Source organism: Suricata suricatta, chromosome 13, assembly GCF_006229205.1.
Source record: "Suricata suricatta isolate VVHF042 chromosome 13, meerkat_22Aug2017_6uvM2_HiC, whole genome shotgun sequence".
NCBI lineage: Eukaryota > Metazoa > Chordata > Mammalia > Carnivora > Herpestidae > Suricata > Suricata suricatta.
This window is the reverse complement of record NC_043712.1, coordinates 26,613,210-26,637,685: the sequence shown is the minus strand read 5'-3', so window position 1 is coordinate 26,637,685 and position 24,476 is coordinate 26,613,210. Positions and strand designations below refer to the sequence as shown.

The following is a 24,476-nucleotide window of genomic DNA, read 5'->3' as shown; positions in this document are numbered from 1 at the left end:
TATTCACCTTCCTACTTAGACTTTGGTGTCAGTCTTACTACATTAATGATGTTAATTTGAATTGTATTGGTTTTGCAATTTTGTTTGTATTTAATTTGTAAGTATGTATGAGTCATATGGCTATATAACAGTCTATAAGTACAGAGTTTATATCTAGTTTTACATATGTACACATTTAAGTAACATCACAATAAAGAAGAAATCTCGTGAATACAAAGGGAACCTTGACATTTTTATTCTTTTAAAAAATGTCCAACCCTTACTCCGGTTTGAGAAACACTAATTCAATTCTCTCAAAGGTCTCGTACAGCTCTTTGAGTCTAAGAAAGATGACCATTTTGCTTATAGGCATGTTAAGCTTCGTTAAGATAGCCCAGTGGGGATTCAGGCTCCGAACTCAGAAGAAAAGGCAGGGCAGGAAACAGACTGAGAAGCCAACTACAGAGGGGTGCAGCTGAGCCCAGGAGACAAACGGGGTGTCAGGAGTGCTCATCAGAGACAGACAAGCGAAGGGCTGATGTCTGAGCTTCAGGGAGGTCACCATGCCTCACAGCCTTTACCCTCCTCAGTGTAAAAACACCATTCACCTGAGCATTAAAGATGATCTCAAAGATTATGCAAAGAATTCGTGTCCCAACCAGAAAGTGAACAGCTTAGAACCCTCTATAGAAATCAAACAACTCTCAGTTTTACATTCCTCCAGGTTTTCAGTCAGAGCTGAGAGCGCCCACACTGACTCTAAGAAATTCAGCATCTCTCTAAGAGCGGGGCTCTTAACTCACTTCGTTCCCGCCTCCCAGAAATACAGGGGCCCTTCAGGCGCTCAGAGCCAGGGGACCCCCAGGGCTGCAGCAAAGGCAAAGAGTGGGATGGTCAAGGGCAATTCTATGCCAGACTCCAGGGGTCAGCACTCTCGCCTGGGCACTAGCTCAAACTACAGCTGACATTTCTGCCTGGCCGCAACTCTTCCCTTTCTGGTAAGCAGTAAGGCTCTGTCAGGACCACTCGGACTTGTGCCCACCAGGGCCAGAGTCATTCTATACCTTGAGAAACCAAGAGGATTCCCTCTCCTCCCTTCTCCAATCCCCAACTCACAACAATGAAGAAAAGCAGAGGAGAACCCCCCCCCCCCCCGGAGAACCCCAGTCTTACTGTTTGTCTTCTTCTGAACGTGAGGTTCTTCCACAGCAGCAACCTCAGCTGTGGCCAGTAAGCCATGTCTCCTCAGCTGGCAGCCACAGCCACCTGTGCGCGGCTCAGGAGCTCCTGGAGGCAGCGGGCAGCTCACAGCAGGGCCGCTGTGGCTGGTCATTAACTGAAAGATAAAGCAGGAGAGAACACTATCAGTTATTGCTGCAAAGCCACACGCCAGTGGGGGCTGTTGCGCCAACTCCCTCACCTGGGACCTCAAAATCCAGATGGGTGTCCTAATTACTTTCGGGAAGTCCTAAGTCCCCAACCTGGGGGGTTTCTCCTGTAAACAGGGATTCTCGAGGTTTTCTGGCAACAGCCTGGCAGCTGGTCATTATAATCCTCATCATTTTGGTTCCACTGGTATTGACTATTTGGGAATGAAGAAATGCACTTATGACAAGAGACTTAAGTGAGCAATCATGGTTGGTCCAAACCCTGAGGTTGGACATGGCACACTGGAATCCCAGAGACCTGCCTCACTTCTCTAAGAAAAATGCTTCCCTTCACATAAAATGGTAGTAGCATTTACAAATTTTGCCTCGAGCCTGGAGTAATTTATGCTATTTCTTGAAATTCGCAACAGACTACAGTTTCATCTGGCCACACAGCTGTGCCCTTCAAATGATAAACAGCACCATCAATAAAGCAGTTTCCCAATCTGGAAAGCCATGGTGTATTTTAGAGGACTGTGAGTAAACACCGAGGAAATGCCATCGACACCTGGCTCCCAGGTGACGAGGACAATCCCAGCGCTGTGCGTCTGTAGAAAGAAAACAATATCCCACGGAGAAACAAGTCAGCTGAGGCAGGCGGAGACCAACAATCTCACACTGTCTAGACATATGTACCCTCTGGCTCCATTCCACCCGCACCTGCACTCAGGGTCCAGCCCCTCCTTGTCGGGCGTCACAGGTACCTCCTTGGAAGACTAGTTCACCCTGCTGGGGGAAAGGCTGGGTCTCAGCAGCAGATACAACCTTCTGTGTGTCCCAGCTGCCCACTCAACAACTGTTATTTACTGAATGCTGGGATAATCCCAAATAGTCAAACTACAATTAAAGTGGGGGAAGGGGTAGAAAATGAAAAGTGGAAGAAGAACGGAGGGATACACAGGTCAAAGCTAGGTCCTGCTGGCACTTCGCAGTTATGAACTCTTGCCACAACTCAGAAACCGGCTTTACTTCTAAAAAGCTCAGTTTATCATTGTGACCCCTAGTAGGGTAGAGGTGGGAGGGGACAGTAGGCCAGAGGAACAAAGAGCAAAAAGAACCAATGCAGTGACCACTCATGGATACAAAACCAAGTACTGGACAAAAAAATTGATGAGTCCAAAGGAAATCTCAATGCAAAGGCCAACCCCTAGCAGGATTTTACCCTTTTCTTGCCCACTTCATGAGGACTTGCATTTAAAACCTCCAATGAAGAAAAAAGTGGAGAAAGTTTACACTGAGAGGAATGAGCCTTCTATTACGTATTTTAATTCAGTCATTGACAATCCAACAAATCAGGAATTACTCTGAAATATTAAAGCTGTAGGACCTATTTCTTTTCTTTCTTTAAAAAAATTTTTTTAATGTTTATTCATTTTTGAGATAGAGACAGAGTGTTAGCAGGGGAGGAGCAGAGAGAGAGGAAGACACAGAATCTGAATCAGGCTCCAGGCTCTGAGCTGTCAGCACAGAGCCCAACGCAGGGCTCGAACTCACAAACTGTGAGATCATGACCTGAGCCAAAGACAAATGCTTAACCGACTGAGCCACCCAAGCGCCCCTATTTCTTTTCTTTATCATGAGCTCAGCAAACCTCGAGGACACAGACCCCCAAAATTTCTCACTCCAAAAAGAAGACTTACACTGGCACTACATCGGTTTGCAATTTGTTGTTTAAAGATATCAACAGACCTCCCAGGCCCTGAGCGCCGGAAGGCCACTGTGAGACATGTCTGCCATCCCAAATTGTCTTGTAAGTGGCCTACGATAGGGCTTGCAGTCCAGAAATACTGAAATAAATAATTAGCTAGATTCTCCTCATGCAAAAGCTGCTGTCTAGGAATCATTCAGTTGATTTAGAAGTTGCATAAATTTTTTTCAGATCCCCAAGGGAACAATGAGAAGGTTGGAACACAAGTTATTTATTTATTTATTTTTATTCATTTGTAATATGGAATGCTTCATGAATTTGCATGTCATCCTTGTGAAGAGCCCATGCGAATCTCTGTTTCATTCCAATTTTAGTATGTATTCTGCCGAAGCAAGCACACAAGTTTGTGATTTAAAAGGACAACTAACATAGCAGCAGACAGCCCTAATAGGAATTAGCCCCAGTTCCCCAACTATGTGCGTTTGGCCAAGCCTTTATACTTTCTGAGCATCAATTTCCTCATAAAAAAAAAAAATGCAGGTGACAGTACCTACTTTGCACGATATTTGAAGGATTAAATGAGATAATATACATGAATTCCTGACATGGTACATGGCACATTTTAAGTGCCAAAGAAATAAGTTCCCTTCTCTCCACTTATCTTTCTCTGTTCTGTCAGTACCTCCTAACAGAGAAATGGTTTTATCCTCTCCAAACATTCATTTCTGTTCCATTATTTCTAGCACATCCATTGTGGGTTTCTGGAAAGGTACTAGGGGGCAAGTAGGAAGGATGAAATCTGAATAGCCTAGTGTTGGAGACCCCCACCGCCAAACCATGGCAGAGAGTCCCCTAAACTTCAGTAGAAAATCTCAGAGAAAGAGAAGACACACCCAGTAGAGTGTTCAAGAGATGAGAGGGGCCATGGAGAGGTTTTCTGGGTAGTATTTTCCTGAAAGGAGAGTTTCTGGGTCTCCAGACATGGGTTCTGAGCCCAGTGACCCTCCAAGACACATGCAGAGAAGGTTATTGGCAAGAAGTAGCCCAGAGCAGCAATGCAGGTTCTGCTCTGGGTTTGCCGGGTGCAAGCAGGCAGGCTTCTTCCCCCAAATCCCTCACCCACGTTGGCATGGCCCTGGCCATGCCTCTTCCCACTTCAGAACACAGTGATCATTGCTGGGGCAATTCTGTCCACAAAGAAGGGTTTGGCAATGCCCAACCCTCTCCGCACAGGTAACTGAAGCCAAAGGGACATTTCTACATCAGTTTTCCAAGGAACTGAACAAACAAACCAAAACCAAAAAGAAAGCAGTACTATGTACTAGATTTCTCAATGTTTCAAAGCCAGTCGCACACTTGCTTCTGCCCCATTATGCACATTTCCAGTTACTGGCTGGAAAAGGTCCCACTTCACTGTCACCGCTAGTCAATAGGCCTCTCTGTCAATCCCACTCCTGGGCGACCACGGCAGCCACTTTGCTGGTCTCCCTGCCTCCAGTCTTGTCCCCCTCCCATCCATTGAGCAGGGAGCAGTGGCAGTTATCTGATTAATCCATATATCCAAATATGCCATTCCCTCTTAGAGCCATCTGCCAGCTCCCCACTGCCCTGAGGAGGAAGTCCAGTCTGTGTGGTGGTGTAAACGTCTCCCTGATGAGTCCCACCCCTCTCACACGGCTCCCTACCTCCTAAACCATGCCCCGAAGAAACTAGTGACAGGCTCTGAATGTCGGCGGGCCTCCTTGGTGTGTTCCCTGACCAGAAAAACCCTTTCTCCCAGCACCATCTGCCTGGCTAACTCCTCCTCAACCGTAGGTCTCCAAGTAGCAGCCACTTGCCCAAGACGCTATCCTGATGACCTCCCTGATACTGACACCTGGGTTAGGAGCCCCTGCTGGGTGCTCCCAGGGCTGCCTGCTTTCCCTTGAAGCATTTCTCCTTCATTCTCAGTCCGCAGGGACCATTTCCGTCTTCTTCACTGATGTTTTCCGTAGTACCCGGCATGCAATAAGCAGTCAGGGAATGCTTGCTTAACCAATTGACTAAGAGATGGACAAGAGAAATAGGGTTTCAGAAGGTAAGGGTGGTGGCATTCCTGGGCCTGTGGTAACTGATTTCTCAAGCTTGATTAACTGATTCTGGCAAACTGTCCCCAGAGAGGGAGCTCTATTTTCAGCAGACTTCTAACACACGCTCCATGGCCACAAAGGACGGTTGAGCTTTCCCAGGTGACTCCTGGGGCATCTGGGAAAATGTAATTAAATCTAGGTCTACTTCCCACAAACACTAGGTTTAGCGAAGGCCTGAGTGAACCGTCCCAAGGCCAGTGGAGCCATGAAATCGGCTTTCTGCCAATCTCCATGTTCCAATCCTACATGCTCTCTCTCTCTCTCCGGGTCTCATCATCAAGTCAATCAAGAGGACCACAACCTTTTGCCTAAATTTAACATAGTTTCAACACCCTAACCTCCTTTTATACAGTATGGACCTAGTGAAAGTGACTTTTCAAATCTTTAACTACTTTCTTAAAGAAATTTTCACTTCTGAGGCATCTGGGCGGCTCTGCTGGTTAAATAACCAACTGGGTTTTGGCTCAGATCAGGATCTCATGGTTCCTGAGATCAACCCCATGTCAGCTTCACGCTGACAGCGTGCAGCCTGCTTGGGATTCTCTCTCCCTGGCTCTCTGCCTCTCCCCTGCTGGCTCTTTCAAAATAAATAAACTTAAAAAAAAAAAAAAGGAAATTTTCACCTCTAACACTAATATTATAAAATTATTAGTATCCAGAGAATATAACAGACTGCTAAAGCATAACCTTCTCAAATAAGTAGAGATGCTCAACATCATTAGTTGTAGACAAATGCAAATTAAGACCACAGTGAAATACACATTTGCTAGAAGTATTACAATTTTAAAAAATTTAAAGTGCTGGCAAGTCTGTGGAACAACTAGAACTCTCACACACTGTTGGCCCAAAGGTAAAATAGAACATACACTTTGAAAAACAGTTTGGCAATTTCTTGTAAAGTTACACACAAACTTTTGATACAGCCAAGCCATCTCATGCTAGGTACTCACTCAAAGATATGAGGACATAAGTTCACACAAAGACTTGTGGGTAAATACTTACAGAAGCCTAGTAGGGAATAGCCAAAACTGAAAACGATCCAAATGTCCATCAGCTAATGGATAAATTAAAATGGAATACTATTGGGCAATAAACAAAGAACAAACAACTGAAATATACAACAGCATGGATGAACTCAAAAGCCTTACGCTAAGGGAAATAAGCAAGACACAAGACACTGCCTGCTCTCTGACTCCATTTATATGACCTGCTGAAAAGGTGAAGTAATGAGGGCAGAAATCAGATCAGTGGTGGCCAGTGGTCATGGTGGAGGTTGAAAACATCGCAGAAGGAACACTGAGTGATGGAAGATAGTCTGTATCATGATCTGTGGTAGCGGTTACACAGCTATATACATTTATCAAAACTCATTAAACTGTACACTTTAAAAGGGTAAATAAAAGCCAATTTGACAATAAATTATATTAAAAAATACAAAAATAAAAACGGTAAATTAATTTTATGTAAATTATACATCAATAACCTGACCCCCCCATCCTCCCACAAATCGCTTTCCTTCTATTATAATAATTGATATACTCCACAAGTCTATTCGTGCCTTGGAGGACCTTAGAAGTATAGAGTGTAAAGTCTGATTATTGTGATTCACTAGCAAGGTGATAGTGGATAAAATGTTTACTGCATAGTCATTCAACAAACAAGGAAGCCTGAATTCTGCAAGGGTCCCATTGGCACAACAAAATTACTTATTGAGTGCCTATTACATGCTGTTCTAGACATTGGAGATTCTGCAGTGAACAAAAGAGGCAAAGTTCTGCTCTTGTGGAACTTCTAGGAAGGAGGTGGAAGATAGACAAATAGCAATGGGTTGTTAAGGCAATGGGAGGTAGAAGTAATGAAGAAAAATACAGCAGAGTAAGGGGACAAAAAGTATTGGGGGATGAGGTAACTCCTCTCTGAGGAAGCACCTTTAGGACAGTGAAATGACACTGAGATGTGCACTAATTGCAAAAGGGTCACCAAGTGACACCTGGAATGTCAGACTCAGTGATGCCGGCACAAGAATAAAACTACAGGTTTCTGGGAAGCTTGGTGCAAAGAGGAAAATATAAGGCCCCTGTCCGCACCCACTTCGCTGCTCCCCCACTCCCCTTCCTCACCAAAACACTCGGCCCTGGCCCACTTCACATGTAAGTTTCAAAGAGAGATGAGAAATATAAAGAAGAGAGGAGAGAGAAAGAGGTGGTCCTGCTAAAAAGACAAGGTAGGAGTGTTTACTTCCCACTTGGCAAAGCCGTAAGAAAAACAGGAACCACCTCCCGTGACTGCCTTCTACCCTTCTAAAGCATAAAATCTGTCTACGGATGTGTAATAAGGGGAAAAAAATGCACATGTTTGCACTGGTGCCAGGAAATCTCAGTCTCTGCAGTAACCAAAGGGTCGGTTGGTGTTTTTCCTTCTGGCAAGAACACTGGGGGCACGTGAGGCCAGGCCTAGAGAGCTGACCTTCCATCTGTGGTGGGGGGTCGACCCCTCAGCCCGGGCATGTGCCAGACCAGGGCCGTCCCCAAGCAGGAACCACACCCCACCATTTCTTACTGTGGCAAAGTAGTTGGCCCCTCATAAGGCCGTACTCCAGTCAGCTGTCTCACTAGCAGACAGAAAGTTCAACGCAGTTTCGGAGACCCATTCCCTCTACACCCCTGTCCTGACTTTAGAGAGAAGCTGAGCCCCCCGAAGAATAAGTGGCTTAACCAGACTCATGCCCTAGAGTTACAGCTGGCCCCCACATGCCTCAAGAAGTCACTTTTTCAACAACTGTTATATGTTCTTCCCCACTATCATATTCCCGATACAATTCTGTTTGTTCTTCTGAACACATTTCTCTTATGAGTTCTATCCAAATATACTCAGAATATGCAGTCAGCTACTAGTGTTCATTTCTCCAAAACAGCAGTCTTAAAGACAGCTAGTTCTCCAAACTTTATATAAATAGAGAGAGAGATAGAGTATACATTCTACTTTGTTGACAAATGTCTACATGGTTATCACAAGTTAGACAGAAGTTGAAATTTGTAACAACAGCTTATCAGCATCTCAGCATCTCTCCTGATGAAACGTATCAATAAACAGCTAGTCAGTAACCTACAAAACAGCAGGTAGATCTAAGGCAGGATTGAACTCTATCACATATGAATTGAAAATGAGTTGGGACTAGAGCTCAACTGATTGCATATTCATGAGATGCTGAGACAAGAGCAAGACCCCACATATGAGTCTGGTCTCCAGAGAGATGAGGAGGGTCCTGTAAAATTAGGGCATGAAACCCACGAGCCCAACAGAGCACGCTTGCTTTGGAAAAGGTCTGTTCTTTAATTGCCTCTCTGAGCATTTGTCTCTGGATCAGTAGCCCCATTCAGGGGAAAGGCTAATGAGATTACTGACAGTCAGAAAACCAGACTGCAACAGGCTCACTGCACCCAGGACTGAAAACAGAACATAGCTGCTGAGGTGGGAGGAAGGGCTTTGGACTGTGACTTCTCTGCTGACCCTGGGGAGTCTTATAAAGCCTGAAGTTCATTTGACTGTCTGAGTTTCACTTCCTTGGCCTCCAGGTGCCCCCAAGCTCTCTATCCTTAAGGCCACACTTGCTAAACCTAAATTCCACCCCCCCGCCCCCACATCTCCAAACCATCCTATAGAGGCATAAACTTGGTGAAACTGCTCTTAGTTGCCATTAGGCCCTAAGCGACCTGCAGAAAGGCCATGGTCTGGTACTGGGCAACTCCTGAGATTGTGTTCCTACTCAAACAAAATATTTTAATACTCAAATGTGAAGACAAAAAAGATGTAAGAAATCCTCCAAGGTAAATAGTCAAGGATAAAAGGAGGCCATTCCATGATTCTAGGTTTCTATCATCATAGAAGAGGCTCTGCTATCACAATATCCATTTTTAAATGTAAATCCAATGAATTTCATCAATTCCAACAATATGTGACTCTAGGACACTTTTTTTAAGTACCAAATATATCATACTTACCTGATTATTACTAACAGTTAGTTTATAGAGTAATACAGATTCAATTTCCTGGACAAAAGTATTTGCTAATAGCTACTTTTCAAAATGAAGTCTATGAAATCAATACATAAAAACTGAAAGAAGAGAGCCCCGAATTCTGTCAAATTTGTAACTAGCCCTGGAGAAGCATTATCCCTCCTGCTGTCAACAATTCTATTTTAAAGGGGACTCACAAGGTTTAAATCTATTTCTATCATGTCACTGATATTTGAACAGCCAAAGATGCGGTTTATCACTCAACATTGCAGTTGCTACCATCTAATACAGTCTCAGGACTTCTAAAACTGTGAAGAACCACAGTTTCCAAAGGCAAATCCGTCCTGTACCCAAGTTCTTATTCCATTGTTGGAGAATTTTAGCGAAGTTCTAACAAAATGTTAGAGACAGCCCTTTCCCCCTGCTGATTTCCATTAAACAAACACAGGGGAACCTTCACAGGAGGATTTCAGCAAACAATACAACTATTTGCTTTTTCTCTGGTAGGGGTACCTGGCTTGTTGAAAAGAAATCAACCTGTCAAAACTATGTATCATAGAAAAAAAAATTTTTTTTCAACCACCATTATAATACCAAAATAAGAAGGGCCTGCAGGGAAGAAAGTATTGAAGTCAGAAACACCTTGAGCTATAGAAACACAAGGAAGCAAGTCTCCGTGAGCAATCAATCATTTATTTGCAGAAAAACTTGACTATCGTGTTCCCTGTTGTTGCAGGAGGGTTTCCCAAGAGAATGTTAGGATAAAAGGCTAGTGACTGTGTCAGCAAAAACCATTTTGTTTGGCTCACATCCTTGAAGGGTCAACATCTTCAGATGTCCAAGCTTCTCCTAGCCTAAAGGGTTTATTTTTATAGAAGTGCTCAAAGGACTTGGGGACAAACCCAAATCCTTTCACTGCCTTCCCCTTCCTTTGGGCTTATGCTTCTATACAGCAAGCTCTCCCTAAACATCCTCCGCTCTTTTATTTCCTTAAATTAGCTAGTCCAGTAGAAAGCAGGGTGGTTTTAGAGTCAGAGAAAACTGGGTTGGAAGCCTGACTCTGCTCCTCACCAGCACTGGGACCCTAGGGATTCGGAGCCCTTGTATCCTCTCCAGAAAATAGAACTAATAATGTATACAAAACATTAAGTCAGTTCCCGGAACAAAGTAAGTGTCCAGTAAATGGTAGCTATTATAATGATTAGTGCTGCTGACTTCACAGGGTGAAACATTCATCAAGGGAGGGGGCACGAAGTGGGCAATTAAAGGAATCTCTCTTCTCTCTTCTTTGTCCACAGGTACTCTTTCTCCCAAAGGCCTTTCCAGAACAAACTGGAGCTCTCCCCAGTGCCCAGCTCAGTGGAAGATGTTAAAGGAGTGACCCTGATATCCTGGTGCCACTTCTGGCATTGTTTTACCACAAAATCCTCTTCTGGGAGCCCCCGCCCCCAACTCACTTACAGTTATTCTCTCCATCCTCTGGGCAGGCAGCTCCTATACGCAAGCACACTGCCACTTCCTCCAGGTCTTCAGCACCTGGCTCAGTCTCCCACCACACTTCCTCCAGCCTCTATATCAACTAGCTGTTTGCCACCTGGGCCTTGTACTTTCTCCATCTTCTCAGCTCTCCCCACAATCTTCTCCAGGCTACTGACTTATCAGGCGGTCCCTGCTAAACCGTAAGCTATGTGCAGCAAGCGACTGTGTCTCAACATCTTATCCTCTGCCATACTGAGCCCAGTGCCCAGGAAGACTCTATAAACGTTTGTGGAATGAAGACTTCTGAAGTCAGAGCTCAGGAATGAGAGAAAATAGTTAAAGCAGGTAACAAATCAGAAGTTTCATTGAAAGTAAAGGTTCATATAGCCTAAAAGCATGACAAAATTTCCAGCTGTGCTCAAAGAAACTCAAGTTCAAGCTGGAGTGCATTTAAATTGGTTGTCCTCAAAGCCACTCTAATTCGTTGGGAAGGACATTCGTTTTCATTGACTTCATGAAAAAGGAGCGTAGGAGAATCCGTAATTTGCCAGACAGCCTCTAGAACCCCTGTAAGCATGCTACCTATAAGCATACCTCCCCTAGGGGCTCAACCCTAAATACCACAAGACTGTCAGCACTGGTCAAGACTCTTGAACTCTAAACACATAGGCTCAAGTCAAAAACTCAGTCAACAAAGCATAGTGATACCTGAATAAAATTTGTCCACCTCAATACTCTATTCTCTCGAAGTTTGCCAAAGCAAGTTATCTAATCCCAGGCTCTTGTCCAGTTCTAGCTCTCTGACTATGTGACCGAACCCCAGCAGTCTTTATCCAGAACACCTTCTTTCACCAGCCAGCTCTTGAGGTGGTGTGGGCTAGTGTCCCGTGTCTGAGATGCTTCTGCTTCTACAGCCCAGCAAGGACCCGGTAACTAGGTAAGAATTGAGTCGGGCTTCCCGGACAGGCAGAGAGATCCAAGGTCTAAGCTCCACCCCAACTTTACAACGAACTCCTCTATAATAACCAAAACAAACCATGTTCCTGGCTGCTTTTGCTAAATTAAAAGAAGAAAGAGGAATAAGATCACAAGTTTAAATCCACACACTTGTGACTGTGAAAAACAAAAACTGAAGGATGTAAGCCTTTTTTTTTAACACTGGCAACATGAACTCCAGTTTTTGAGGTCTGGGAGGATCTTCTCAGAGGAAACGGATCTGTGTTATTCCGATATTATTATGATTCTGAGTATTCCTTCTAGAAAGCGCTGTCATCAAGATTTCCACAAATCCAACATTTTGTATGCCAGATTAAAAAGTACAGAAAAGAAAAGAAAATAAAAGAAAAGAAAAGAGAAACTCCTGAGTGGAACTCCTGCTAACCTTCTTTTTTCAACAGTGATTTTATAGTGGCATTTAAAGATCTGCAAAATCCAATCTCCCAGGCAGCCATGTGCTAAGTATCTACATCAGGGGAGCACCAGAGTCCCCAGCTGGAGCTCGGCCTAAGGACGTTGTGTCTGGTTGGTCTCTGGAGCCGACCGGAGCACATGCACTCCCCTTAAAAAAGGCCTTTGGAACCAACTATCAGACAACCCTCCATTTGCTCTTCGGAAGAGAAAGGCACGCTGTGATCATGTGAAATGTGACTGGAGTTGGAAACTGGAAAATGGCACTGATGCCACTAACTTTGCAAATCCCGCAAGAGAACTGGACAACTGAATAAATATAACTTGACCAAAAGCTTTCTTTTTTCTAGAACCCAAGGTCCCTACTACAATAAACACAATCGTTAGAGTTAAAAAACAAAACAAAACACCACTCTGCCTTGAATCACAATTAATCTGAACTGGCCAAAATTAGCACAGGGTTTTGTACTTTTGCATAAAGGAAACAGACCCCAGAAAAGACTCAACCTTCAGGACTGCTGTGGGGATTTCCTTCCTATTCAAACCTACAACCAAGGAGCAATTCTAATTTGAGAGAGAGAAAATACAGCTGAAAAACTCCTTAAGATTCAAATTTGACCAACAGACAATAAATAAATGAGGCCAGTCCAATTTTCAAAGAGTCGGTGTCCATTTTAAACTGAAAAGGACAGACTTTTATAGACATACTTTTCTTCTCACCTAAAAGGACTCTGGTACAGTAGCAAAAAGTCTGGATTAAAACAAAGGGGCCAAGTTTAATTTCCAGGTAATGATCCCTAGGGGGTAAATCCAGGCAAGTAACTATACCACTTTGAGCTACAGAACAGAAAACAAGTCTTGATGATGAGGTTGGAGCAGAAGATCCGTATCTAGGAGAACTGCTTGGGGCTTGGGTATCACACTTCAGTTTGAATCCCTAGGGTTGGTTGCCATGTTGCCATTAGTGAAACGTGTGAACTGTGAACGACTTATTTACTCTCAGTATCAGGTATAGCATCTGAAAAATGGGACAACATCAATATTTCCCTGACTGTGGGAAGAGTTACACAAGCTGAGAGCTGGAGGATGTAAACACGTGAAGGGCTCTTTAAAAGTCATGCGTTCCTCCTCTTTCATTTTGTAAAGCAGGAACCTAAATCTTGGAAAAGTAAAATGACTTGCCCTAAGTCATTATATTTTTTACATATAAGTTCAGAAATCCACTAAACAGCCATGATTTTTGAACTTACACGTAAGAAATATAATTATATGCAAAATTATATGTAATTACACATAACTTGGGAGTGTACATGTCTATGTATTTTTGTTCTGAAGAGAGAATCCATTGATTTCATCACATAATCGAAATCATTAAAAATCCTCTCCCAATAGGGGCACATGGGTGGCTCAGTCAATTAAGCCTCTGACTTGGGCTCAGGTCATTATCTTGCTGTTCATGAGTTCGAACCCCATGTCAGGTTCTGTGCTGACACTCAGAGGCTGCAGCCTGCTTCAGATTCTGTGTCTCCTTCTTTCTCTGCCCCTCCCCCTCTCGTGCTCTGTCTCTGTCTCGCAAAAATAAAAACATTTTTAAAAATGATCACAGCCTCTTTCTGTCTCTCAAAAATAAATATATGTTAAAAAAATTTTAATGCAAAATAAATAAATATTTTTAAAAATTCTCTCAATAAGTGATGACCTCTGATATTGGTTATGCATATAAAATTCCTTCTGGGAACTCTCCCATACTAAATACCAGTTATCATAAAACATCTGGACTTCAAGACTAGCCAGATAAAATGCTCTGGCTTCCAAATGCTTCTTGGAAGTTGGATTTGGCATAGAAAATGCTGCAAGTATTAAACAAAATGCTGTGCACGCACACACACACACACACAGAATAAATAAAGAATAGAGTCTAAGCATACAAGGTTATTTTGGTTTTTTAAAAGTATTCAAATTCTAAATTAGGAAATTATCTCATTTTTATTTTAAAAAAATTAATTAATGTGCAAATCAAAGTACTTTAAAGTGAAAAGTCACAGATGATAGCATTTTTCTCAAATCACAGCTGCCTCAAAAAAAAAAAAAATGAAACTGATTGGGCCCCTTATGGCTCAGTCAGTTAAGCATTCCACTTTTGATCTCTGCTCAGGTCATGATCCCATGGTTCGTGGGACTGCTTGGGATTCTGTCTCTCCCTCTCTCTCTGCCCCTCTCCTGCTCACTCACTCTCACTCTTTCTCAAAATAAATAAATAAGCTTAAGAACAATGAAACTGAATGGAATCACAATTGTTTGTTCTACAAAAAGTGAGCTGGCCTAAATTGACTACATACTAAAATTTCTCAGTCTTTATCACAAACCTAACCTTAACTACAAAAACTTCACATATCCTTGTCCTACTTCTAAGGCTTTCTGTGATTATCCCATCATTGTAATTTGCTTTTAGAATCTAGCAAACAAAAATTAGTTTCCTGTTCTCTTTGATTTGTTCAAGTCAGCTTTTACTGAACCCCTTTCATATCAAGGGGGTTGAATTAAGGACTGGGAGAATGAATCAAAGACCTCCTTGAGGAGAACCATACCCTCAAGAGGAATACAAATATATGTTAACTGTGACCAAAAAGCAATTAAATGCATGACATAAATAGTGCAGTAATCCAATCTTATGGGACTAAAAAAGAAGGGGACAATTGTCACTCAGTGTTAGCAGGGAAGAGAGAGAGAATCCAGGAGTTCAGGAGAGGGATAGCATTCCAACCAGGTCTGAAAGTGAGTTTCCAAAATGGAAAAAGACAGGATTTCAAACTTTATTTTGTTCCAGGAACCACGTGTGATGCACCTGGCATTTGCTGTTCGCATAAACGTTCTTTGCTTTAATATAGTTTATTGTCTCAACGGAATGCAGAGTAACGGAAAGCTCTATCTGAAAACAATTTTACACAGGAGATTTTCATTCTATGACTTCAAATATTTCTAAATGTACCTCTCCTAACAACATGTATGCTGCTGGTTGTCTATCCAGGGAACTATTTTTAGGTAAAAATATCCAAATGAAAAGGATTTACTCTTTGCCTTGTGCTAGCACTTCTTTTGTCAAAACTTGGATATTTTGACAAAGTTCAACCCTGATAATGGTAAATTCATGGAAACTAAACTGCCCGAGATACAACCTCAGTTTCACTACTTACAACTCCGTGATCAGGCTCCTTAGCCTGTCTGTATCTCAGTTTCCCCATCTGTAAAAGGCAGATAATAATAGTATCCATGTCGTGTGCTGCTCATGAAAACGGAAACATCATGTAAAATGCTTAAAACAACATCCAGCATATAGTAAGTCAGTAAGTGAAACTGTTTCTAACAAAGCAGAAATATTTTCAAACAATTGATTTCTAATTTGCTGTAATAATTTAATAGGAAAACCAGTTTCCCATCCTACTTTCATAAAGCCAACTTTGAAATTGTATTTACTTTCTGAGAAGGATGCCTCACGAAAAGGCTAAATTTGGTTCCTAGACAGTCATGGCAGTAACTAAAAAACAGCATTATTTCAAAAGGCCCGCAACATAATTAAGATAGAACAAGCAGAAACTGTATTGTTTTCTAACCGAAAGAAGAAAAAAATTCACCGAAGTTAAAATTAACAGCTAAACAAATCATTCTCTTGCCTTTGTCTTTTGGTCCTTATACTTTTACAGCCAAATACTCCGCCATTTCATTTTAGATGTATTACACAGAAAAACGTTTTGACATCGTAGACCTACTCACAAATATCTGACTGAAACAACAGTAAAATTTTCATTTAAAAATGAAGAAAAGAATCACAGTTAATTTTACTGTTGGCTCTTTCCACGGTGTTGCAATCCCTATGTAACCAAGGTCCTAACCTGAGGAGAATTTGGTTGGCCCACTCACAGCAACAAGGGCAATATGATCCAGGCTGTGGATTCTGATAAGGACTGTAGCAGATGAACATACCATAGACACCGAGCATCGTCAGAGTCCCCTGCGCACGGAGCTGAAACTGTACCACCTCAATGCTTATTAGTGTGGGAGCTAAAGTGCTCCGGGGTTCACTGGCGGGGCTCAAATCTTAGTCTTACCACTTGGAGGATGTGTGGCAGGGACAAGTTAGTTAAACTTTCAGTTTCTCAATTTGCAAACTAGAGATGATAAATGGGTTTGTTGCAGAGATTCAATTAGTATTTGACAAGCATTTGGAATAGTGCTTGGCACACGGTGCTTTTTAATAGTGCCTATGAAATAACATTGCAATAACTCTGGCATTTATGATGATTCCCACATGCAAATATGAAGAGGGTCTCAGTTTTTCGTGTAGACCCTCTCCCAGAATAGTTAAATAAAACAAATTTTCAGAGAGATCATTTAAAACAATGCTGGAATAATGGCCATAAAGAGCATTTTACTTGCATTATTTCTTTAACATCCAGACAGTAAATAAAAATGCATTTGGATTTGAGAGTAATTTTAGAAATGCAAAACCACAGGTCTACCGGTAATTTCTAGATATCCAAAACATTCATAATTAAAGAGTCTAAGGTAATGTCTGCTTAATTACTTTAGGAGCTAAAAACTGGAGTAGCAAAGATATAACAATTTGGAATCACTATGAACATAGTGAAGTAACTTGGTTCATGGGAGGATAGAACCCTAAAAAGAATTTTTTTTGATGGAAAAATATTCTAACTTCTCCCCATATAAAGTAAATGCCTGCAGAAGATAATTTTTAAAAAAACTGTTGCTGAGTTTCATTCATTTTTAATAATGTAAGCACGGAGACTTCCTAGAGCAGAGGTTGAAAACAGCAAAGCCTTAACGACCGTTTTGCAGTCCTAGATTGACCACTGTCTCACATGAACTGTAAATATGCCCTAAGTCAAAGACGCATCCATCACAGGCCTCTACTTCGATGTAAACTGAAATATTTATGAGCTAAGATCTCAAGGGCTCAGGAGGAGGGCAGACACACATATCACAGGTAACCCCTTCAAAATCGAGACATGTCATTCTAGAACACAAGGCTTGTCCTTGCAAGGGATACTCTTACTAGAATAGCAATTCTTGTCCTTTAAATAGACTGTGGTCATCATTAAGCATGGTCACCCTGATTCTACTGCTTATTTTCAAGTAGATACGAATTTGCTCTGTGTGACCAACAGTTTTTTAAGACTATCATGAATTATTTGCTTTATAGGAGCAGTTAGGGAACAGGCTGACCACAGAAACTTTGTACTTATAAATTATTATACTATCTGAAGAGGTTCTACTCCAGGACATTCTCCATGCTTTCACACTTTCTTTGATTTGGGAAAAGTATCTCAAGGGAATGCTTCAAACAACAGAAAGCCTCCATATTTCTGTGGTAGGTACGGGAAAAATGGACTGAAATAAAAGGGGAATGAGAAATGAGGGACTTAAGCTCTGTCTGAAAAGAAAATCAAAACTTGGGTTTGGATCCCAAACCACTGTTAAAACGACCAATAAAACTGCTTTTGAACTTGGAAAATTTTGTAAGGTGTTCTTTAGGGTAGGGGGAGGAAGATTGGGCCTTACAAAATGACATGCTGGGGCGCCTGGGTGGCTCAGTTGGTTGGGCAGCCGACTTCAGCTCAGGTCATGATCTCATGGTTCCTGGGTGCAAGCCCCACATCAGTCTCTGTGCTGACAGCTCAGAGCCTGGAGCCTGCTTCTGATTCTGTGTCTCTCTCTCTCCGACCCTCCCCCGCTCACACTCTGTGTCTCTCTCAAAAATAAATACACGTTAAAAAAAATTTTTTTAAGTGACTTGCTGATTTTCACCACGAAGGAACTGTTTTAAAATACCAAATGTGTCCTTTTATATGAATGTATATACCACTCACTTTGTGAGGTGTCACTAAATAACAGGGATTTAAAAGCTGACGGTATCAATGCTGCAAAAGACCAGAGCCAATTACTTCCAGTGCGAGACGCTTCTCGCTCTCTCGCTCGCTCTCTCTCGCTCTCTATCTCACAAACACACACACACATACACGCCTTGTTTATTTCATTCTATATGATAAATGCTGAGAGAGACACACACACAACCGTGAAACTGACCCATGCCAAGACTCTTCTCACGTAACAAAGGACTGGGAATCGGGAAACATTCTGATTAAAAAAAAAAAAGTAAATAAAAGAAGAAGATAGAAAAGAAAAGAAAAGAAAAAAACGACCAGACAGCCTTTTTCGCCTGCTCTCCCGGGCTTCCTTCCAGGCTGCAATCACCCGTCTTCACCGGATCTCAGTCGGCACCAACAAACGACAAGGCTTTGTGGAGCCCGAGCCCCCTCCCACCAAAGGGGTCGATTCCCAGGCCACTCGGCCAGGAGGCGCTGCGGGCCATCCCCCCCCCACCCCGGCCACGGGCGGCGCGAGCTGAGCCCTCCCTCCCCCACCGCGGAGCCCGCCCCGCCGCGCAGCTTTGAGTTCTGCGCCGCCCGCCGGGGTTACTCCCGGTCATTTCGCGGCTCCATCTCGCCGCAGCTTCCCCATCCGTGCCCTGCCTGAGGCTGCCCCGGGAGACTGAGCGGCAAAGGGCAGGAAGGATGGGGGCGGGGGGAATGGGCACATCAGCTCCAGGTTTCCTCCGGCTCTTCTTTTAAGTCTTTCGAGTTAAAACAAAAATCAAAAAACAAAAACAAAAACGCGTCCCCCAGCCCCAGCTGAGCCAGGCACACCAGCTGGGGCGCGCACACCGGAGACCAGAGGCAGGACCCCCGGGTCAAACAAAGCCCCCGAGGCCGCAAGTGATCAGTAGCGCTACAGACCCTGTTTGGGACACCACCCAGTCAAGTTCTCGGGGGAACAAAAACGCGCCGCTCCAATCCGGGGGCGCACGGGGCGGATCCCCTGATCAGAGCCCAACTCAGACCAGCCTTCAAGAACCGAGCGGGGACTCAGTGCAGGCATTTGTCCCAGTGGGCGCCGGCCGACCCACAGCCCGAGGGGTTTCCAGCCGGCTCCAGCTCTTCCGAACAAAGAGAAGCGCTCGGTGCTGAGACTGCCACTCTCCTCCTCCCAGGCCCCCGCTCCAGCAGCGGCGCCCCCGGCCGAACCTGAACCCCCCATCCCGCTGCGCCCGCGGTACTGCGCCTGGCTCTTCACGCCCAGAGATGCTTCCCGGGCTTCACCGCCCGGCGAGCCCCAAACGCGGTTGCGCCGCGTCTTTGGGTCGCCAGAGCTTGTCCTAGGATCGTCCTCTCCATTTATGCCGCCCCCGCCCCATTTGGGCTGCAAGAGGTGGGGATTCAGACTGGTCCCCGAAACCCTGCGCCTCCAGAGCCTCTGCGGCCCCGAAAGAAAATAATAATGCCCAAGTCACTGGAGAACCTCTTACCTGCTTTCCACTTTTGTGTGTGCGTCTTTCCCCCTACCCCTTGGAAAACCCTTCCGGAGAAGGGGAAGGGCGGGGGTAAAAACAGGAGCAAAGCGCCCCGAGAAATTGTTTCTGGCAGCGCCGGTCCAGCGGTGCCCCCTGCCCTGCCCACCAGTGCCAGAGGAAAGAGGTGTCCGCTGGGCTCGGCGGGTCCTGGCCCCACTCACTCTCCCTCGGTATTACCGGAGTTTTGCCGCGACTAGTTCCTTTTATAGATTCGGCTGCGCCGAGCGCCAGGGTTACTATCGGTCAAAGCCTGTTCTCTCCCTCCTTCCCCGCCCCCTTCCCCGGCCTCTGTTTATGTAGTTCAGTCACTCAGCAGAAAGCACGTGGAGCCGCGCCCCGCCCCTTAAACGGGCAACGTCCCGTGGCTCCGGGCACGCCTCGGGGCCGAAGGCGGGAGGTGGGGGGTGCTGCGGGCTTCGTAGGTCCTGGGTGGGCGCCCCCTGCCTCGTCCTGGCCTGCCAGCCTAGGACGAGGGGGAACCATGGGCCCTGGGGCTGAGCCAGAGATTGTCTCCTCCAAGTTCCCAGCAGCCAATAGCACTAGTGGAAATAGCTTCCTCTAAACTCCGGCTTTCAGCATTTTTTTTTCCTTTGTTACTTTACCCAGTCCGAGGGATTGGGGGCTGCAACCCCTCAGGACACCATCCCATAGCCTTTCCTTTCAAATGGCCAGGGTGTGGGAGAAGATGGACAGTCCTCTGGATAATTAGCAGTGTTTTGTTTTCCACCACAAACCCTGACTTTGGTATTCAGTAGGCGACTTATTTATTGCCTTTGGGATTCCCTGCCAGCGCCTCCCAGGTCCCCGGTTGGGCGAGTGAAAAGCCTCTTGCTCTTTCACTACCGAAACCTAGGGGAGGTGGGAGGCGCCAGAGGGGAAGCGGGTGGGAAGAACAATGTGATCCAGTCCCCTTTTTATTTTCATTATAGTGGTCAGAGTCCCAGTGATCAATACACAGGACTTGTATTTTGGCCTCCACAGATTTGCAAAGTGCAGCCAAAGAATCACAATTGGGTGAACATTCCAGTTCAACTTCCTCCTATAGCTTCTGCTTTGACAGAAGTAAGACCACCCATAACATCTGGCGGACAGAGGCAAGAGTACAAATGGAGGCCCACATACTTTGTCTACATATTTAAGTCATAAATCAACCCAAAAAACTGTAAAATAAGTCTCCTACCTGGAAGCAGCCTGGAAGGACAGGTTTACATTCAGAGTCCTCAGAGTTGGACCTGAATTTGGGCAAGAATGTGGTAGAGTGGGATAGGAGACCCCGAAGCCCCTGCTCTTCCCCACCCCCAGCTCTGTCGTATTCCGGAAGAACCTTTAGTGTGTGCACGTGAACCTCAGCTGCACAAGCCCCCTCCACACTACACCACACTACGCTATAGTCAGGGCCACAACTTGGGCAGGTGCACACACCAGTGGTTCTGTTGACACAGAACAGATCCAGTGAGGAGGCCCACGTAGGCCCTGGAAGAGCACTTAGGGGCCCTATGGCGAGGAATTCTTGGGTCCCAGGTACTCATAACTCTGGTGGCATGGATACCTTGGCCTCATGGACTGCTCATCCTTTAGGAAGGGCTGAAGTTTTGAGAGGGGCCAGAGCCACGCCTTCTGAAGCCCAGGTCCCAGGAGCATCTTGCCTCAGTTCAAGGGATAACCCTGGTTAAGAGACTGGGTTCTTGGGTCAAATTTGGCTTGACCACGTGATGTGCAACTCCATTTCTTCATCTGAAAAATAAAGAGAATATGCATGCTCTCCCTGCCTCACAGGAGTTTTCTGAAAGTGAAGTTTGTTCATTTGACCTCCTTGAAAGAATGGCACTGTAAACAAAGAGGGTGTTATTAGCTGACTGTTAATGTCGTTTTCAGATACCAGCCATGGCCTATAAAGTTTTTCCCAATGCCAAACTTGTAAAACTCCGTGTTTCACAAAGAATTAAAAATAATCTCTCTGATCCCCTAGATATCAAGGAAAACTCCTGGAGGAGGTGATACCAGTCCAAGTATGATCAGGGGAGTGATTAGGTCTCCCTGACTGTCCATTTCCTGCCTCACCCCCCACCCTCCACCCACTTATCACTGTGCTTAAAATCCCACCACCAAAATCATTGTTTGGAATTTTGAAGGCTATGATTCCCAAGAGAACCCCTATTAAAATAATCCCTTAGATTGTTTTACTGGAGAATGAATGGCAATAAATCCCACACAAGACAAAGATAGGATGCTGAGAAAAGGAGATGAACCCAAGAAGAAGAAAAGCCCCAGAGAGAAGACAGCCATTGGTTTTAAATTAAATACATCAATCTATGGCTCCAACACCAAATGCCATCATTTTTAACTGGGAGCAATCTGTGGCGTCAAGAATCTGCTCACCTCTGCGATGAGGAATGAACACACTGTAATGGCTGAAGCATGTTTATTAACTTGTTGATTTCTACCAATAAAAGAGCCCAAGCCCCCAAAGAGGCTCAGTGATTTAGCCAGGTGACACAAGAATGTAGGTCTACTGACACCAAGACAGTACTTTGCAAGTGTCATAGGTTCATATGACAAAAATATTGAATTCCAAAAGTGAGAGCATAAGAGAATGTGTCCCTTGAGAAAGTCTGCAAATGTGAATCCTCTCTCTTGAATATCGTGGGTCGATTTGTTCCTCAGTATGCTTCAGTGCACTTTTCTCCAACTCTTGATTCCTGACAACACCAACACCAAAACTCCAAGTCCCCACCAAGATGACCCTTTCCAAATAGTAAGTAGGAAGGCCCTTCTTTGTTGCTGTTGCTCCAGAGAAACTGATTCTGTAAATGCAGCCCAGGTGGCTTGAAGTTCTATTCTGAGATCACCCTGGCATCTTCTAATTACGGACTTGCCCTTCAGGCAGCTGTGGCCTTGGAGACCCTGCTAGAGGTCAGGGAGCTATGGAGAAGCTCAATTTTATCATTCTATTGAAACTTTTAAATCAGGGATTACCTAAAAGGCTTTGCTTCAATGTTGCTTTGATATCTAATATCTATTAACGGGTCTACATAAATGTACCTGTACACAATATTTAAAATATAAATGACTTTCCCACTGCACATGTATTTTGGATGGGTATATACACTCTTTTTGGTTTCCTTGGGAAGCTCTGAAAAAAAAAGTATCAGAGGAAGCCAATGAAGAATTTTTAAAAAGTATTCTAAAAATAACTTTTCAAGCTGGATGTACTGTAAGACCTAATAGCTGGATTTTTTTTTTTGAGAATTCTGGAGAATGAGAGGTGCCTCAAAGTTAAGGGGAAAGAATAGGTAATTACTTTTTCATATAAGGAGGACTATATGGACCTACAGTTCATAACCGAGTCAGTTTCATTCCAAAACATAGTTAGACACAAACAAATCATCAAGCAATCGATATTCAAATTTTAAAAATACAAGGAATGCCACCATTACCTATGGAGTGAACCATGAGTCACATAGGCTCTGGATATCTACAAATTCAATTTAATTGGACCAATGCAATGCCCTTCTGTATTAATGTGACTCCCATTGGCACTTAAGCAAAATTCAAAACCATTTTGCTTCTGGACTTGAGTAAGATGTTTGTTCTGCCTGTCACTGGGATCAGCAAGTTAGCCTGGATTATAGACAGATATATTCCCCTGAATTACTAGTTGATCAATGACATATAACTCTTTTTAAAAGCCATCCTTCCAATATGCCATCTTTGGAGTTCTCCTTTCCTTACTAACCAAACTGCTGGGAAGATTTCATTTCTACTCCTTCCCTTTCATTCAAACTCTCCTGCCCATTTCTGGCAACCTCTCGCTTCCACCACTGAATGTGTTCTGTCCAAACCCATTAATTGTCCCCTTAAAAAGAAAGAAGCATATCTGTTTTCTTTTTTTAACATTACAATATATTTTTAACATAGAAAAACAGAAAAATGTCTCAGACACAGAAAGACTGCTTTACTTGTAATGCGGATGACCTCCTTTAAGTTCTGAGGCTATCTGATCTCTGGCACCTGACACTATTAACCACACCTTCCTTCTCAAAACTAGTTCTTCTCTTGTATTTCATGAATCTGGTTCTCTTTGGACTCTCCTGCCTCTTTAACTGCTCTTTTTCTGACTCCTCTTTCCTTATATAGATGTTTCCTAATACTGGTTTTCTCTTTTTATTTGAACATGCCGTGCTCCCTTGGCTTCACTTAAACCCAGTATCTCCTGAGCTCCTGGACTATGCTCTCTAATGCACTGGAAGAGTATCCAGCAGGACCAACAATGGGCTAGAGTCAGCGCATTCTGCAGTAAGCGACTTCCATGGGACCGGCTGAAAATCCACGAATGATGGGAATATTTACGCCATGGGAAATCTGATATAACCAGGGCTTTCTTTTTCCTTTCCTTCCCTTTCCTTTCCTGCTTTTGGAAAGCAAGCTGTTAACACAACACAGCACAACACTGTAAAGGACATTCTGCAAGAAAATCCCAAACCAACTTTCTTATCTTGCTTTTAAATTGCCCTTCTCCATCTGCATTTTATTTTTTATGTCATTAAATGACAACATCATCATCCACTCATGGACTATGGAAAGTCAGTCACGCTTGCTTAACTTTCCATCTCTCTGTCTTTCTCTTGTTATTCTAAAAAGCAGCAAAGTCAGGTCAACTGGACTCTTAAATCTGTCCCTTTCTGTCCATCCCCCTGCCTAAGTCCCAAGCCAAAGGACTGGGCTTCAGTTTTGCAGTAACCTCCAAACTGCTTTCCCTGCCTTTAGTTTCTTCCCCTTCCTATTTATCTTTCCTACCACAATGGAGTCATTTTTGCCTGAGAATAAAAAAAGCTAATCAAACCAACATTAAAACTGTCTAATCATATCTTCCCCGCCCCTCAAAGTTTCCTATGGTTCTCCATTGCTTACAAAGCCAAAATACCCTCAAGATTCCTTAAGAAAACATACAAAGACTTTTGCAAA

General features: G+C 43.9%; 1 protein-coding gene and 1 non-coding gene across 2 annotated transcripts in view; both read right to left on the bottom strand.

Annotated features, from left to right (window-relative positions):
- Positions 1 to 19,704, bottom strand: part of ABCA1 (ATP binding cassette subfamily A member 1) — a 128,189-nt gene extending 108,485 nt beyond the window's left edge. Inside the window, exons 1-2 of the mRNA XM_029919638.1 lie at positions 19,467 to 19,704; positions 1,153 to 1,315 (exon numbers count right to left, since the gene is read on the bottom strand). Coding sequence (XP_029775498.1) covers positions 1,153 to 1,218 — 66 coding nt within the window. The 5' untranslated portion in view covers positions 1,219 to 1,315; positions 19,467 to 19,704. The remainder of the gene's footprint in view (positions 1 to 1,152; positions 1,316 to 19,466) is intronic.
- LOC115277153 lies at positions 3,349 to 3,450 on the bottom strand. The gene has a single exon (XR_003902259.1). It is a non-coding gene; the product is annotated as a U6 spliceosomal RNA (small nuclear RNA).
- Positions 19,705 to 24,476: the final 4,772 nt, after the last annotated feature.